This window comes from Cynocephalus volans, chromosome 4 (genome assembly GCF_027409185.1).
Source record: "Cynocephalus volans isolate mCynVol1 chromosome 4, mCynVol1.pri, whole genome shotgun sequence".
NCBI lineage: Eukaryota > Metazoa > Chordata > Mammalia > Dermoptera > Cynocephalidae > Cynocephalus > Cynocephalus volans.
This window is the reverse complement of record NC_084463.1, coordinates 160,614,684-160,631,188: the sequence shown is the minus strand read 5'-3', so window position 1 is coordinate 160,631,188 and position 16,505 is coordinate 160,614,684. Positions and strand designations below refer to the sequence as shown.

The 16,505-nt window shown below is 48.3% G+C and overlaps 1 protein-coding gene across 1 annotated transcript; it reads right to left on the bottom strand.

The window, feature by feature from the left end:
- Positions 1-1,245: 1,245 nt before the first annotated feature.
- Positions 1,246-15,352, bottom strand: DPF2 (double PHD fingers 2). The gene is made up of 12 exons (XM_063092837.1): positions 15,261-15,352; positions 10,891-11,051; positions 10,365-10,472; positions 9,873-10,036; positions 8,649-8,741; positions 8,387-8,465; positions 7,843-7,884; positions 6,718-6,855; positions 6,487-6,615; positions 6,178-6,290; positions 5,007-5,088; positions 1,246-2,506 (listed from the first exon to the last, which is right to left on the bottom strand). The coding sequence occupies exons 1-12, from the start codon at positions 15,290-15,292 to the stop codon at positions 2,430-2,432; spliced, it is 1,218 nt and encodes a 405-aa protein (XP_062948907.1). The 5' UTR covers positions 15,293-15,352; the 3' UTR covers positions 1,246-2,429.
- Positions 15,353-16,505: the final 1,153 nt, after the last annotated feature.

The window sequence follows — 16,505 nt, the reverse complement described above, 5'->3', positions numbered from 1 at the left end:
CTGGCTAGCTAGCTCACTTGGGAGAGCGTGGTACTGACAACACCAAGTCAAGGGTTAAGATCCCCTCACCAGTGATCTTCAAAAAAAAAAAAAAAAAGAAAAAGTTTAAGATCCCCTATGTAAGCTGTCAAAATGTTTACTTTGGCTACAGGGAAACTCATTTTGCACACTAAACGTGCCCTGCAAGGCTGTACTGTGGGCAGTTCAGGCCCTGGAGCACCTGCTCTGGCACTGGAGCACTCCAAGCAACTGACACCTCACCAGACCAGCAAGGCAGATGCCCCTTGCTCTTCAGGTAGCCTTCATTACTTGTGCAGAAGCTCTCATGTGTTCTATGGTGATGTCATTAGTTTGCTTATATCATTAATTCTATTATATTTACATAGTAATCAAGCTTCTGGACTCATAATCTGAGATCTGAAAGGTCAACGGTTACCATCCTATCACCACATCCAACTATGTGTCCAAGTCTAGCAGAATTTTCTCCAAACCAACCAAAACACAGGAAAAAGCAAGTTGCTAAAGTTGATTTTAACCCAAATTTTGTACTGATCAAAACAGCTTCATTGTTCTAACAAGGAATTGTTATAAACTTGAATTTACACATTATTTTTTGGAGGCTGGCCAGTACTGGGGATCCAAACCCTTGACCTTGGTGTCGTAACACCATACTCTAACCAGCTGAGCTAACCAGCTAACCCCATAACAAATTAAAACAAAATAACCAATTTTAAATCCACTTTACAGGGCCGAGCCCGTGGCGCACTCGGTAGAGTGCTGCGCTGGGAGCGTGGCGACGCTCCCGCCGCGGGTTCGGATCCTATATAAGAATGACCAGTGCACTCACTGGCTGAGTGCCGGTCACGAAAAAACGACAAACAAAATAAAAAAAAAAAAAAAAAAAAATCCACTTTACATATTGGGGTTCAACAAAAAATTTAATTTTGAGGAAAAAAGCTATATTTCAAAATGTTAGGGCCGGCCCGTGGCTCACTCAGGAGAGTGTGGTGCTGATAACATTAAGGCCATGGGTTCGGATCCTATATAGGGATGGCCGGTTGGCTCACTGGCTGAGCGTCGTGCTGACCACATCAAGTCAAGGGTTAAGATCCCCTTACCGGTCATCTTTAAAAAAAAAAAAAAAAAAAAAAAAAAAAAAGTTAAGGTACTGCTGTCCTAAGGAAGAAAGTTTTAGGATGAAATGGCCTTCTTAACCAGGAGTCGGGAGATAAATCATCCAGCAGAGAGCTGTGTAAAAATGTTTATTTTTACTAATGTTTACAATACAGGAACTAAAGAAATGGGGAAAAAGACACCTCAATTCCAAAGCAACAGTGAGTTAGGGCCTGCCCATGGCCAAGGGAGAAGACCACTCCAGGGTATCCTGCAATGGACTGTCCTCCCTACTACTTAATGTCAGTGCCACTAAGCAGAAAACTGAGGAATCTGGGCATGAAGACCTTACCAGCTGCTAGCGTGTGTGCAAGGGAAGAAAGTGATGTCTATGTAGCTTCTCCATGACCTGGAAGCCAGGACAGGGCAGGAGGCAGAGGCTCCCAATTCAGTTAAGGGCAAGAGGCTGAATGCCCAGGTCCAGGAAGAACAAAAAGGGGATTTTGGAGGTAGGCTTTTTCGTCGCGTTAAAAAACAGGCACATTATCCAACATCTCCCCGTGGCCCCCAAGTTGCTGGCCTGGCCCCTTGATGCTTCCCCTCCCCCCACAAAACCAAAGGGAATAAGGAGGGGAGGCAAGAGATGGGAAATTCCGAGGGTGGGGAATGCTTCGGTCACTAGAGACCACCTGCGAGTGAGCCAGGCGAGCACAGGGAAGAACAGGGTGAAGCTGCTATTCCCCCCGCGGTGGATGGGACAGAGCAGAACCAGGAGGGTGACCAAGTGTCCTGGCTCAGGCAAAGGACACACAGAGAGCTGCTCTGAAGGAAGGAGGTGAGGCTAAGCAGCACAAAGGGCATGGAAAGCGATGCTCATTCCCAGCTACTCCTGGCAAAGAGGCCCTGGCCTGGCTCGCCTCTGGGGGAAGGGAAAACCCTGGAGACCAGAGTGGAGGCAGAGCTGAGAGAGAAGACAGCTGCTCTCCCACTCTCTCGGAGGACACCGTCTGAACCCTGTGATCACCAGGGCTTGGGCCCAAGGCAAGCAGAGTGAATGCACTTCATGGAGAGCAGAGAGAAGCTGAGCCCACAGGTATGCCTTGGGGCAGTGTGCTGCTCCTTTCTCCCTGAGGGCCTGGGGCTAGAGGTGGTCAGAGCTGCCACCTCAGCTTGCTGCTGCCAAAGGCAGGTTGGCACAACCACCCCGAGGTTGTCTGGACTTGTGAAAGAGAGGACGAGGAAGGGAAAGGTGGGTATGAAAAACAAGGTGGAGGACAGAAACAGCTTTAGATGTGTGGGGGAGCAGGGGGGCCACATCAAGAGGAGTTCTGGTTCTGGTAGATGGAAGCTTTCTCCTTCAACAGGTCCAGACACAAGTGGCAGCTCCAACTTCCTGCAGAGAAGCATAATGGGGTCAGGATGGCTCCCACACAATCTCTTTCTGCTGTCCTTCCACTCCCCACACCCCATCTCCTGTAGCAGGATCAGTTATAGGTAGGATGGGAGATGTTCTGCAGTAGCAAAGTTTCACAGTTATCTTGAGCTGGGAGGAACCTCTCAGTCTTCTCATATCATGAAAAGTTGTTCGCAGTGGAGATGGAAGAAATAATTTGGAAGACCATTTCAGAGTACAGATACCCATATACTCTTCGCTTCATTACATCAGGAGTTCTGGGAAAGTAGAAGGGCCTGGCAGACAGAAGTTTTTTTTTTTTTTTTTTTTTTTTTTAAAAAAGATGACCGGTAAGGGGATCTTAACCCTTGACTTGGTGTTGTCAGCACCACGCTCACCCAATGAGCAACCGGCCATCCCTATATGGGATCCGAACCCGCGGCCTCGGCGCTCCCAGCGCCACACTCTCCCGAGTGAGCCACGGGCTCAGCCCAGACAGAAGTTTTTAAAGTGTCCCAGCAGCTTTAGATTTTTTATAGAAGAACCACACTTGGTTCTCACAACCCCAAAGTTTAGAATAAAAATTATAGAGGCTCTAGAGAAATCACTTTTGATTACACATAAGATAAGCTTTCTGTGAAAACCACTGCAAGATGAGATGAGCTCTTACGATCACTTGGTGTCTGAGCAGAGGCTGAGGACCTGATTAGAGCAAAAGGGTCGAACTCTGATGATCTGTTATGACCACCTAGTCTAGTTTCATAGGAAAACAGGAATAATCATCCAAGAAAAATAACTGGCTCATATCTTGTTTATTAACATTTACTATAGGTGGATCTTCTTTTTTAGTTATTGTTGAGATAAAAAAGTTAGTCCTTAATGCTTTGAAATTCTAAGCATAATTATACATACGTGTATTTAGACATTCTTTGTTTTGGGGGGAGGATCTGAACCCATGACCTTGGTTGTAAGGCTGTGCTCTAACCAACTGAGCTAACTGGCCAGCCTCTAACATGTTTGGACATTATTCTGGGAGAGAGCAGCCATAGCTTTTATCAGCTCTTCAGAGATATAACTCAAAAATGAAAGAGGAAGGTCCTTTCTAACCTAAAGGCCAAGAAGCATGGGCTGGCAAGCTTTTCTGTAAAGAGCCAGCCTGAGTGTTAACTATTTTAGGCTTTGTGAGCCCCATACAGTCTCACTCACATCTTCTTCTTTTTAAAACTCCCTTTAAAAATGTAAAAGCCGGGGCCGGCCTGTGGCTCACTTGGGAGAGTGTGGTGCTGATAACACCAAGGCCATGGGTTTGGATCCCTATACAGGGATGGCTGGTTAGCTCACTTGGGAGAACATGGTGCCGACACCACCAAATCAAGGGTTAAGATCCCCTTACCAGTCATCTTAAAAAAAAAAAAATGTAAAAACCATTTTTAGCTTGCAAGCTATATAAACTGGCTGTGGCTGGATTTGGACTACGGGTTATGGTTTGCTGACCCTGACCTAGAGCCTAGGCCATCTGATGACTTCTAGGGATCGCCCCTCAGCGGACTGTTAAGGCAGCGGTCAGGCCTGCAGCAGTCCATTAACTCAGTGTCTGACAGAACTTCAATAGGAAAGCTCTCTGCAGTTAGTGTAGATTTTGTCTGTAAATTGATATTTGATAGTTAAAAAAACCACAAAACACAGTAAGTAGATTTATAAGGTAGATTTATAAACCAAGCATAACCACAGCTGAATGCTCTCCTGTAGCTGCTAAAGGACTCACAGACTTTGTCAGTGGCCTCATTCTCTGAAGGGTGACAGACAGCAGTATGACCTATATTACAAGTCAGCTTACATCCCACAGTGAACACTTTCTCTTGCCTGTGAGATGCTGGCCCACATCCTTTGTGCACAGTAACAGCTACTGGGTATTTGTATCCTCCTGAGTGAGCTCCCTAATTTTTATATATGAGGGGTTTAGGTACACAAATCTAGCTGAAAGAGGACCTGTGGAGAGGCAGCCACGTTTTGGTGCCATCACTGGCTTCAGTGAAGAGCTTCCATAAACTTGAAGTTCCATTAAACTAATGGAGAGACGGAGTGACCCATTCAGGCTCCAGGGTCAATTCCCTTCCAAATTGGGAAGGAAAAGGGAGAGGAAATGAACACTCCAATCTATTAAGTTCAGAGAGCTGACACAGAAGCTTCACATCAGGCCAGCAGAACTGAGCTTCCTGGATTGGTTGAAGGAAAACAAATCGCTCCTCTGGGTGACTGCCCTGTGCTCAGCATCTGTTTTCTCTTGGGCTGTTTATTTTCTGTTTGTAAACATATCTGATGATAATGTGCAAACAATAAACCCTTTAAGCTGAAGTACTAGGAAAGCATTCTGAAATGAGCCAAGCAAGGCAAGGTGCCTCACTCCCTAACTTGGAAGAATAAGTGAAAACATAAAGAACATAGATCTCTATACTTATGCGCCAGTAATTATTCTGAGTAAGAGATCTAGGCACCTTACCTTCAGGAGGCTCAGACATGGACGGGGTGAGACAGTACATGTGGTATCCGCGATCGCAGTCATCACAGAAGAGCAGCTGGTCCTAAGAAGGCAAGAGGGAAGAGGAAGGCGGTGGTCAGTGACTAATGTGCCCTAGGCCACCAGAGGGGTGGGGGTTGGGTAGGAAGAGGGTTTCTGTGGGTGCTGCCACTTCCAAGAGGGGCAGGGTAGGTGGCAGGTAAAAACAGCTGTAGGAATCTCTGGTTATGGAACCACTGCAGACCATATCCACCCTGACCAAGTCATTGTCACCCCTCACCTGGATCCTACCAGAGACCCTAACTGATCATGTCCTCCACTCTTGTCTCCTACAATCTGTTCTCCACAGAGCAGCCAAAGTTATCTTTTTTTAAAAAGATGACCGTAAGGGGATCTTAACCCTTGATTTGGTGTTGTCAGTACCACGCTCTCCCAAGTGAGCCACAGGCTGGCCCTGGCCAAGGTCATCTTTTTAAAATATAAGACAGACAACATCACTCCTCTAATTAAAACCCTCCAAGTGTCCTGTTGTACTTAGCAAAGAACCCAAGGCCCCACAGATCTGGTGGTGCCTACCTCTCCCATCTCATCTCCCACCTGCTCTTGCACACACAAGAAGACTCCAGGCAGCCATAGCAGCCTTCTCAATACACCTGGCTTGTCTACCTCAAGGCCTGTGCACTGCCTGCTCCTTCCCTGGGATGCTTTACTACCAAACCTTCTTGGACTGGCTCCTTGATGTCATCCAAATTTCAACACCAACATCATCTCCCTCAGAAAAACCACCACTGACTATCAAATCTGAATCAGTTATCCAGTTACTCTCTGCCACATCACTGGTTTCATTTTCATCACGGCACATCATAAAAAACCTCATTTTCCTTGCTTACTGCTGTTCCCACAAGAATGTAAATTCTATGAAAACAGAAAGCACATTTGTCTCCTTTAGCATCCTCAGTACCTAGAACAGCATCTGACATAGAGCCGGTACTCAATACACACCTGCCAACACATCAAAGTTCTGACTGGGATGCTGGAGAGGGGTGAGGGGAGCGATCTTGCTCCCTTTTAAAAGACAGCTCACTTTAGAGGGAACTATGGAAAGAACAGTAAAAGCCCAGAAGAAGCTGTGCTGGGGGGCAGGGACACGCACGTCATTCTCAGAGGTGCCGCAGATGTTGCAACACTTGCACTCAATGCACTGCCAGCGGTAGGTCTTCACCGCCGCCATCATCACGGGCGTGAACTGGAGGCAAGATGGATGCCCTGTGGGGGGAAGCGAGTGAAACAGGCAGTTGGAAACAGGGGAAGAAGAGAGGAGCCCACTGCCAGTGGCTGCATCTTTTCTTGGCCAGGAGAAGCAAGGCGAGCTGGCTGACTGTGACAGCACTGGAAGCTAGCAAGCCAAGAGCCCCTCGGAGTCTTGCGCACTGGGGCAGCCCTCTCTTTGGGGTGGAGGTACCTGAGCGGCCACAGTCAGAACAAGACACCAGCTCCTCAGGTTGTCCTGTCTTCTTGTTGATCTTTGAGTCCCCCAGGCAGAAGTCGCAGTAGTTGTTGGGCAGGGCCAATCCATCAGGACCCTTCTTGGCTACAGGGAAAAAGAGAAGAGCTCTGATGATCCCATGGGGTCCCTGCAACTAGGGGTTTTCAGAACCAGGCTGACTCCTGCTTGCCCAGCACCTCAGCTTACATTTCTGCTCCTCAGACCTCTGGGAAACAGGGGTGGGCGGCTGGGAGTCCTCCTTGTCCTCGCCCTCTTCCTCAGCCAGGTGGGAGTGGGCGTAGTGGTAACTTAGGCCTGGTCGGTTCTTGTAACGTTTTCCACAAACTGAGTGGGAGAAGATTGCAGAGAAAGGTGTTAGAGTGTACGAGTGCCACAGCCCCACGCTGCAAGCTGTGTGGGCCTCCACCTGGGGCAGCGGGCAACCACCCCCACCCCATCAGCTCTGCTCTGGGACAGATCTTTAGTGATGACCCCCTCCCCTCTGCCAGGAGCATCAGGGCCTGGGGTCTCCAGCTTCTGGGATCTTCTCCTTCCTAAATCCCAACCCCATGGCCACCACCACTCCTCCAGGCTGGCTTTGAAGAAAAGAAGGGACTTGGCCCTTGTCACATCACCACTTTCCCTGGGGACAGTAATAGTCTAGGGAGCTCCAGGTGAGGAAGGGGAAGGGAATTTCTATAGGCTTGCAGTATGGCAGGAAGGGGTAAAGAAAGAGACTTCACTCTTTTCTACCCCTCAGTAAATGTGGAACGCTCATGTTACCTTGTATATAACCATGGAATATGGATAAAGGAGTGGGATAACCTATAAACTGAACCAGTCGTGCAGTGGCCCCCAAAGACATTCAAACACACTCCCATATCAGTGCCCTGCCCAGCCCCCACCAACCAGCGAGGAAAGCAGATCCCCACGAGGCACAATGAGGTCTTGAGCAGTGATATCAAGAAGGGCAAGGGGGCCACAGGGAAGGAATAGGGAGAGGGGACGGGAGAACGTGGTGGCGGGACGGTGGGGAGCACCAGCTGGTCACCAAGTGCCTGTTCTGGGGAAGGGTCATCATAATGCTTCTGAAGCCACCCCATGCACCAGGCCAAGCAGCCCTGAGAGCAAGTTTGTGGGAGACAAGCAGTGGTAAAGGCAGCTTCCAGGACTCCGGGGAGAAAAGCACAACAGAAGTGCCATCACTCTTATCCCCAAGCCATTCCAGAGCCTTTAAAACCAGCATCACAGGAGATGAGAAAGGCAGGAGGAACCAGGGAGGAGGGAAAAAGGGATAGGAAAACCAAAAGTCTGAAAAGTTGAGAGAGCTACCTCTCTGGGGCGCTTTCGAGGTATGCTTTTGTTTGAAACTATCTGAAAGACAGAAAGAAAAGTCATGAGAAGAAGGCCTTGATACACTTGAGACAGGAGCAGCAGCAGCAGGAAAGTGGAGCAAACGAGAGAGAAGCCCCGGCGGCGATGGTGCTCTCAGGGTGGAGGGACAGAAGTGGGGTGAGCCAGAGAGAGGGAAAGAGAACAGACACTGAAAAACTCCGTGTTAGACCCCGGGGGCCCTGGCTTGATAAGGGCCAATGCTGTCTATTGAGAGGCCAATGCTGCCTGCAGTGGCTCCCCCGCACCAGCACCCCCACCCCAGAGGACAGCAAAAATCTCTCCCAGAGCATGCAAGTCCCACCCATTGTGTAGCAGAGGCCTGGGCCTCCCAGGGGTCTCAGAGGGAACCAGTCAGCAGGCAGGACAAGAGCCCAGGCTTCTTTTACCACTCTGGGAAAGAACATAACCCTCCCTCCTCTCCTATTCTGAGCAGGAGCTGGGTCCGAGGCAAGGACTACCCACCCACTTGGGAGGCACTCACTGTCACAGGCATAGGGCTTGTCCCGATCCTCCAGGATGGAAGCATCCAGCTTCTTACGGGCACTGCCCACACCCTTACCCTACCAAGAAAAGCAAAAAAAAAAAAAAAAAAATGCCCTTACTAAGGTGTCTAAACCCAAGGAGTTAAACTCTCCCGCAAGTGAGATCTCACTTGAGAGGGAAAAAAGCAACCACAAGAATTAAAACTTGAGACTCCCCAGGCCACCCTGCTCCATGATACAGGCAGCACACTGGCCCCTCACCTTGGATTTCCCCTTGCCCCGACGCTTGGGAGTGTCTTCTTCATAGTCCTCATCATCGAGGTCATCCAAGAAGTCATCCGGTTCTAGGATACGCTGAGTAGACAGGAAGATTAGAATGAGCAGAAATAATGTGTATCCAAAAGCTCCTCCCTGATGGGACTGACCACAGCCACTCAGAACCTTCTCTGTGAGCTGCCCTTCAAGCACCCTACCATCTGGTTCCTGCCCACTTCAATGCTTTGGGCTTTCCTTTCTCTGTGCCTCTCCTCATGTTGTTCCCTCAGCTTGGAATGCCTTTCCCACCATCTCCAAGCGGCCAAATCGAATGCCATGTTTCCATAAAGCTTTCTCTCTCTCTCTTTTTTTTTTGTCTTTTTCGTGACCGGCACTCAGCCAGTGAGTGCACCGGCCATTCCTACATAGGATCCGAACCTGTGGTGGGAGTGTTGCCGCGCTCCCAGCGCCGCACTCTCCCGAGTGCGCCACGGGCTTGGCCCCATAAAGCTTTCTCTGATACCCCAAGGAGCCACACCCGTTCCTGCCTCTGGAACCCTGGGAGCATGTTATTGGGGTTCCTTCCCAACACTGATTGCTTAGGCTTTTGTTTGTTTGTTCATTTCCTAGTTTAAATGAGAGCTTTGTTGCTTATTGTGTGATTTGTGGGATATTTTTAAACAGCTCTGCTTCAGCCTCCCTATTTGTAAAATGGGAACCATAGTACCTACCTAATAAGGTTTTATAGATTAAAAGAGAAAACAAATGAAAAAGTACTTAGCACAGTGCCTGGCATATTTTTAGCTCTTTTTTTTTTTTGGCAGCTGGCTGGAACAGGGATCTGTACCATTGACCTTGGTTTTATAACACTGTGCTCTAACCAATTAAGCTAACTGGCCAGCTCTTCTTATTTTTATATATAGTTTTATCTTCCCTGTTGGCAAGGACCAGATCTGCTTCACCTATAAAACCCCAGGCACCAAAAAACTTTGTGACAAAAATTTGTGTAACAAGAGGATGAATGAACAAGAGTCGGTACTTAGAAAGGAAAGGAACAGAAAAGACTGGTGGCACAGTGAAGCATTAATCAGGGAATGACGCAGGAACAGAACTGCAGAGGCCTCCCTCCTAGCCCACAGTTTCTGCTTCACTTCTCCTAACTGAATGGCCCCCAATGAGAGGCAGCTGGTTTTCAGAAAAGATTCCTTAGCCACAGGGATAATGCTGTACCTTCCGTGCTCGACTGTTGGTCACGGGAAACTCGCCCAGGCTGTCATCATCAACTCGGGGATCTGGGGCTCCTCGCTTTTCCAGAGGGTCAGTGCGCAACAGAGCCTCTAAACTGCTACCATCCTGAGAGATCAGCCCCTCTTTCTTCAGGGTCTGGTCGGTATCTGTAAGCAAGATCAAGGTGAAGCAAGGCTCAGAGGGTTGAAAGCAGACTGCTCTGAATCTACACAGTCCTGGGGCTAACCAAAGTCCAGTCAAGGTTGTATGTTCTTTAGCTGATCAGGAACAAAGACACCCTAAGTTTACTCAGCACTGTAATTTATCTGTTTACCTATCTCTTCTACTAGACTTAAGTTCTTTAAAGAAAGAAATCACATCTTACTTATTTTAGTATCTTCAGGATCTAGCACTGGGCCTGGTACACTACAGGTGGTTAGCAGGCCTCTTACCAGGCAGTAGGCCATACCTCTGCTCAGGGAGAGTGTGCTTTACCTGGTTTAATAGATGGGAAGGAAAGCCGTGGATCCTCAGGGGGGTGGGCTCTCCGCTTTTTCCGCCAGCGCCGGGCAGGGTAGGAGTACAGTTGTCCAGAGGCCAACCCTGTGGAAGGAAGAAAGAAGTCAAGCCCTAACCCAGTCCTAAAAAATAATACCAAACACTTTCTAGATAAGTAGTCTCCTCCGTGAGTTCTAAAGCAAGGGAGGAATATTGACAGGGAGAGCCTGGGGAGTTAGGTGGGATAGTTTGTGGAAAAGAAAAATAGATGTAAGCTTAGGGGCGTTGGCTAACACATCGCTCTCCAGAAGCCCACTAATGACCTCAGCAGGGTGGAGAACAAAGATGCTGATATAAACCTATCTGCTTCATCCTCCCCGGGTTTCTAATCATGGGAAGACCATATTCATCCAAAGGTGAAAAGCAGTAGAGAAAACCCTCTCAATTGCCTCATCACCTAAGATGAGGAATCTTCTTCCTCCTTGTATGCCTGAGTACACTTCTCCCACATCTGGACCCTCACCTGGACCTCGGTGTCGCTTTTCCATCCAGATGTAACAGTTGCTCTGAGCTACTCCAGTCTGAGAGTCCAAGAAAGGCAGGCGCACGCTGCGCTCAGCACAGAGGCGGGCGTTGTAATTGTGGCACTGCTCCATGGCATCTTTGTAGTACTGCTCCCCAAGGCTGTAGGGAAGATAAAAATCAGGTGAGTGTGTTGGGGTGGGGGACGTAGGGTGCTGAGCTATCCCTTTCCCCTGCCATCTGCTTCTCTAGAAGGCTCAGGAGACTGGAGACAATCTCTTCGGTACTGTTTGCCTCTGTTTCTGCCGCATGGGACACCAAGCCCCTTCACTAAGCCATCATGAAGAAAGGCATTTTACAAATAAATCACCATAAGGAACACACAATTTCATCGTGTGTCTAACCACACGTTAAGTCTAACCACCACAAGGAGGAAAAGAAATTAATGTTCATTCAGTGCTTCTCATGAGTCCAGCCCTGTGCTAGTTAAGATGTTGTTTCTCTTAACCCTCGTGACTCTGAGAAGCAGAGGGCTCTAGCCCCTTTTTAAAGATGGGGTAAAGAGTTCAACAAGGTCTAGAAAAATGTTAAGGGTTCATATCCCCTTACCAGCCAGCCATAAAAACAAAAACAAGGTCCAGGGGACGTACTAAAATGTATTTTGCAAACTACAGTAAATACATACAATGAAATTCTATTTAGCCGTTAAAAAAAAAAGAAGGAAGCTCTCACGTACTGATATTAAACAATTTCCAAGATAACAAGGGGAAAAAAGGAAGGTACAGTGCTGAAAAGTGTCACAGGATGCTACTATTTGTGTAAGGAAGAGGTGGAAAAGAAACTGCAGGCCTCTAGGGAGAAAAACTAGGCGACTAGGGGCCTTTTTTCCATATGACTTTTTAAATCTTTTGAATTTTGAACTAGGTATTTAACTAACTAGTTAATTTGGAACCCTTGATCTTGGTGTTATCAGCACCATGCTTTCCCAGCCTAACTAGCTAATTGTATATACTAATTTTACATTCAATGGAAAACATCTGCAAAAACCTGAAGTTGCTTGTAGCTTTTATTAAGCACCATTACTGATAGGAAACCTGTTTGCTCTAAGGCCGATCCAAGGCCCTTCCCCATTCTCACACAATCAAATTATATAGGAAAGAATCTTCTTGGACTCAACAGACTCAATTTGAAATCTCAAGGATAAACCTTTAAGTGCTTTAAAAAGCTGGAAAACTACACAGTGTCCGAAGTTATCTGGTTTTAAGAAGCATGTATATAGAATCAATCTTGTTATCCTTCAGAGTTTAACATGCACTTTGGTAATGGAAGTTAAAGTAACTATAACAATTCATATTTATATTCATTCAATCAATTTTAAAGTAAATTAAAAGTGGAGGTGATTTCTTTCCCCTAGTATACCCAACACCCATGGAGATGTCTGGGACACAGTCAGACTTGACTTGGGAGTAAAAAGACCTGCCTTGGCTGTAAGTCACCACGAATATGGACATTTTGTTAACCAGTGTGGACCCTGGTTCCTCTTCTATGCACTGGGGAGGTTGGACTTAGATGAGTTGACACAAGGATTCTATGAAAGAGATCTCGGGTATGAGCAGCCGGACAGAGTAAGTCTCTGTGGCTGATGTCCATAACTCAACGTGCACCAACAGACCCTGCTCTGGAATCTGATGGGGGCTTTCACTGAGCAGCCACAATAGACCATTTCACAGCTTAGCATGTTCCCAGTAAGTGAAAAAGACAGACAGCACACACAGAGATGGCAAAACACAAGCACAGCCTGGCTTGATTCAATGAGCTGTAATGACTGTAATTTGAGGTAGGCACAAATCTTGTGCTGGAGAGTAGAGCACAGAAGGGAGCAGGCTCACATTTGCTCGCCTTTAGGAGGCAGCCACATCCTCACCACACAGAGGAAAATTGGATAAACAAGGCTGAGTGCAGCGGCTCCTTTGTTTCTGCTGATGGGAATTGATACTGACACTGGAAGTCAAACGGAAGAAAGGGCTGAGAGCTGCAAAGTCAGAGACAGCAAGGAGGCTGGTTTTGGGGAAATGGATGAGATGTGTTCTGTCAGAGGTCTTACGAGCTAAGTGGGATTTCAGAAGGTAGGGCAGGTAGTCTTGTGGGTAAGAGGGCTGGGAATTAAACACTTAACGGGGGGTAGGATCTAATGAAGAGAGAGCAAGAGAGAGCACTATTGAGAACTTAACGTTCCTGTAGCAAGCAGTTTCAAGCTAACATTACTCTCTTGATTTTCTTACCTAACCCAGAAAGTTTCAAAACCAATCAGCAGGCACAGCTATTTTATACTATTAATTTACCCTAGTAAGACCACTTAAAGACTGTTTCAGTTCTGACATCACATTTGGGAGGAACAGAGAATTTACAAATAGGAAAATTCTTCTGCTGGGACAAGACACAAGTCAGAAAAGATGAGCCAGTAGCCCTGACTTCATATGACCTCGAGGTATAACCTCAGCTGGCAGAAGACTAGGCACACTAAAATCAAGAGAAGTGTCAGAAAAGCATCTCTTTCCAAGGTGAAAATGGTACAAGAAGAAAGGAAGCCTCTTCTTAAAGAGAAGAAAGTTCTGTGAGGAAATATATTAACTGTGGTCACAGCTGCCTGCAGCTAGAACTGAGGAGGAGAAAGTTGATTTCTCATTATTGGTACCCGGGAACCAGTGGCTGGTGACCCTCATAATCTGCACAGTTCTTTAAAAAGAAATGAGAAGTCGTGCTCTATTTAAATGGGCAACCCTCACTTACAACACTACATGAAAAGGATGAAGAAAGTCTTCTAACATAAAGAGCCTCATTACACGAACTCTCAAAACCTAGGCAAGACTGACATTCCCCCAAGTACAGTAAGATTTCCAAGGTAGAATGCTTTGATTCTTTTTTGAGAATCATGAAACCTGTATAAAACCTCCCCTTAAAATGGGATGGAGGGAGTCAACAAAGAAAAAGGAAAGGAAACAAAGAAAAGAACATCTGAGTCAGGAAGGATAACTAGATAAATGGCAGATCAACAGCGTCATTTCTAAATTGAGAAAAATGTCGGCCTGAAGGGAGAGCTGGGGAAATTGGAGTGGGCAGATCAGAGAGAAAGATAATAGTGCTGGGAGGAGGGGTGGCTGAAAGAGGCAGCAGGATAGAGCAGAGAGCAAGTTTAAAAAAAAAAAAAAAAAAAAAAACCACAAGAGGAAGAGAAGGCACTTAGCTTAATGGAAGTGGGAAAGCATTCTCAAAGAAAAGGCTTCAGGCAGGAGGGAGAGGCAACTTACCCTTTAACAAGGCTCCTGGGAAGAGTGGGGCTCAGCCCACAACAAAGAGAGAAGATGTGAGTCCCTAGTTCCCCAACATTTACCTTGTCATCCAGTCACAATCCAAAAACCACGACTGGACAGCTAGATACCTCTCAATTTCCCTACCCTTGCACCGACTCCCATTAAAAGGAGTCGCCCATGAAGCATTAACCCATTTCTTAACCCACTGAGATTCTTCTTCGGGGAGGAAGCTGGAATAAACCAAGTCCCAAAGCATCTTTAAGTCACAGGAAGCAGCTAAGAGGCCAGTCTCCATGTTCCAAACAACCATTAACTTTAAGTGCGCTCAAACTCTGGCCAGCGCAATGGCACGGTATAGTACGAAGAATGCCCACCTACGTGCCCCTTTAGGCTATAAAGTCGTCGTGGACTGCTTCGGACCAGCTCCCGGTTTTTGATGGCTGGGAGTGGCAGGCGCAAAGGCCCACTCTCCTCAAGTTCTTTCCCTTCTGCATCTGCTCCTCGACAAATTCTTCCCACAAACATTTTTAGTCTTGGGTACCAGATACCCAAGAGCCCCCCAAACGTCACGGGCTGTTTAAAACAAAACAGCCCCGTAGTCCCTAACGCCGCAGGGGCCACCGAGCCTGTTGCTCCAGGGCCGGCGGCGGGCAGCAGATGGCGGGGGGTCGCAGCCGCGCTGCGCGGGGACGCGCCGAGGGGCCGCCCGGGCCTCGGCCCGGCTCCTCCGCACTGAGGGGTCTCGGGAGAGGGGCTGGACGGCGATCCTCTCGCACGCAGCCAGGGCGCCACACTCTGGAACCCTAAGCCCTGAGCAGCGCTCAGCCCCGCAGGGAGGCTCCGGGCAGGGGCTCCCGCGTGCCCCCCTCGGGGCCTCTCCAAGTTTTCAAAGAGGCGCAACGTCTTCTCCGGAGTCTCCTGCTGCCCTCCCCACCAGGAGTCGCAACACGGCCTTCCTGGGCATAAGCCTCTCTCCGCCTCGTCCCTATCCGCACCGCCCCCTACTCCCAGGTCCTTTACAAGACCTCCCGGCCTAAGAGAGAAAGAAACGACTACTCACAGCTTCACTACATTCTCCACCACAGCCGCCATCTTCCCCGCTCCTCTCCCTCAGGCCGGGAGGCCCCGAAGCCCGCAGCGCGCAGGCGCCGGGACCGCACGGGGGCACCAGTTTGCTCGTCCCTCTGCGCAGGCGCCGCCCGGGCGCGCGCGCACGGGGACGAGCCCTGAAGAACGGGCGTCACGCCTGTCCGGGCTGAGAATGAAAAGCGTTAGGGAGCCCGGCGGAACTCGATGCGCAGGCGCACTCCGCTGCTGCTGCTGGAGCCTCGTCTCTTCCATTTAGAGGAGCCGGAGGAGGGCGGGAGGCTCTGGTCTGGTCCAGAAACAAGAAGGCGAAAGACTGATGAAAGCTGGGAGTCCGGGAGAAGGGCTAGGTGGAGCGCATGCGTCCTGCTACTTAGCCGACCTTTAACCCACGTGGTTAACCCTTTGCCTTCACTCACGGGTGGGGGCTGGTGGGTAGCTGAAGGTAAAAGTGGTGCACAGTCCCTTGTGCCCCCAAACATGTGCCCGTTTTAGGGAGAGGAAAGTTAATGCCCAGAACTGGGCAGTTCTTTGGCCTGACTATTGCGAACAGACAAGTTACCTTATCTTCCTGCTACTAAACCCAGTCCTCGAACTAAAGTGGCACCCACCTCTTCTCCATTGCTTCCTGCTCCTGTCTAAGCTCATTCCCTCCTACAACTATCCCTCTCTCTCCGGTGCCATTCGTTTGCTATTTATCTTTATTATAATTATTTTTTAACTTTCAGGGGCTGCTGGCCGGTAAGGGGATCTGATGGATGACTTTGGTGTTACCAGCACCATGCTCTCCCAGGTGGGCTAACCGGCCAGCCCTTTTCTGTACTATTGAATCACGCAAATCTGTGTGGAAACATGGCTTGGTATACCCTTTTAAAAAAAATAACAGCTGGCTGGTTAGCTCGGTTGGTTAGAGCGCAGCCTTATAACCCCAAGTTAACGGATTCGAATCCCCACCCTGGCCAGCCACACACACACACACACACACACACACAGCCTCGAGCAAAATACTCAAGCCTGCTTCGATTATCATCCCATTTTTCACCCTTTCAAAGCATATATTGTTTACACTCCTTATCTCTGTTACTTTGTGTAGTGGATTGAATATTGTCCCCCAAAACTCCCTGAAACTTGAATTGTTCCCCAAGTTTTATGTATTAAAAACTTAGCCCCCACTGTGACTGTTAGGAGGGTGGGAAATCCCATGATGGTAATTAAAGGT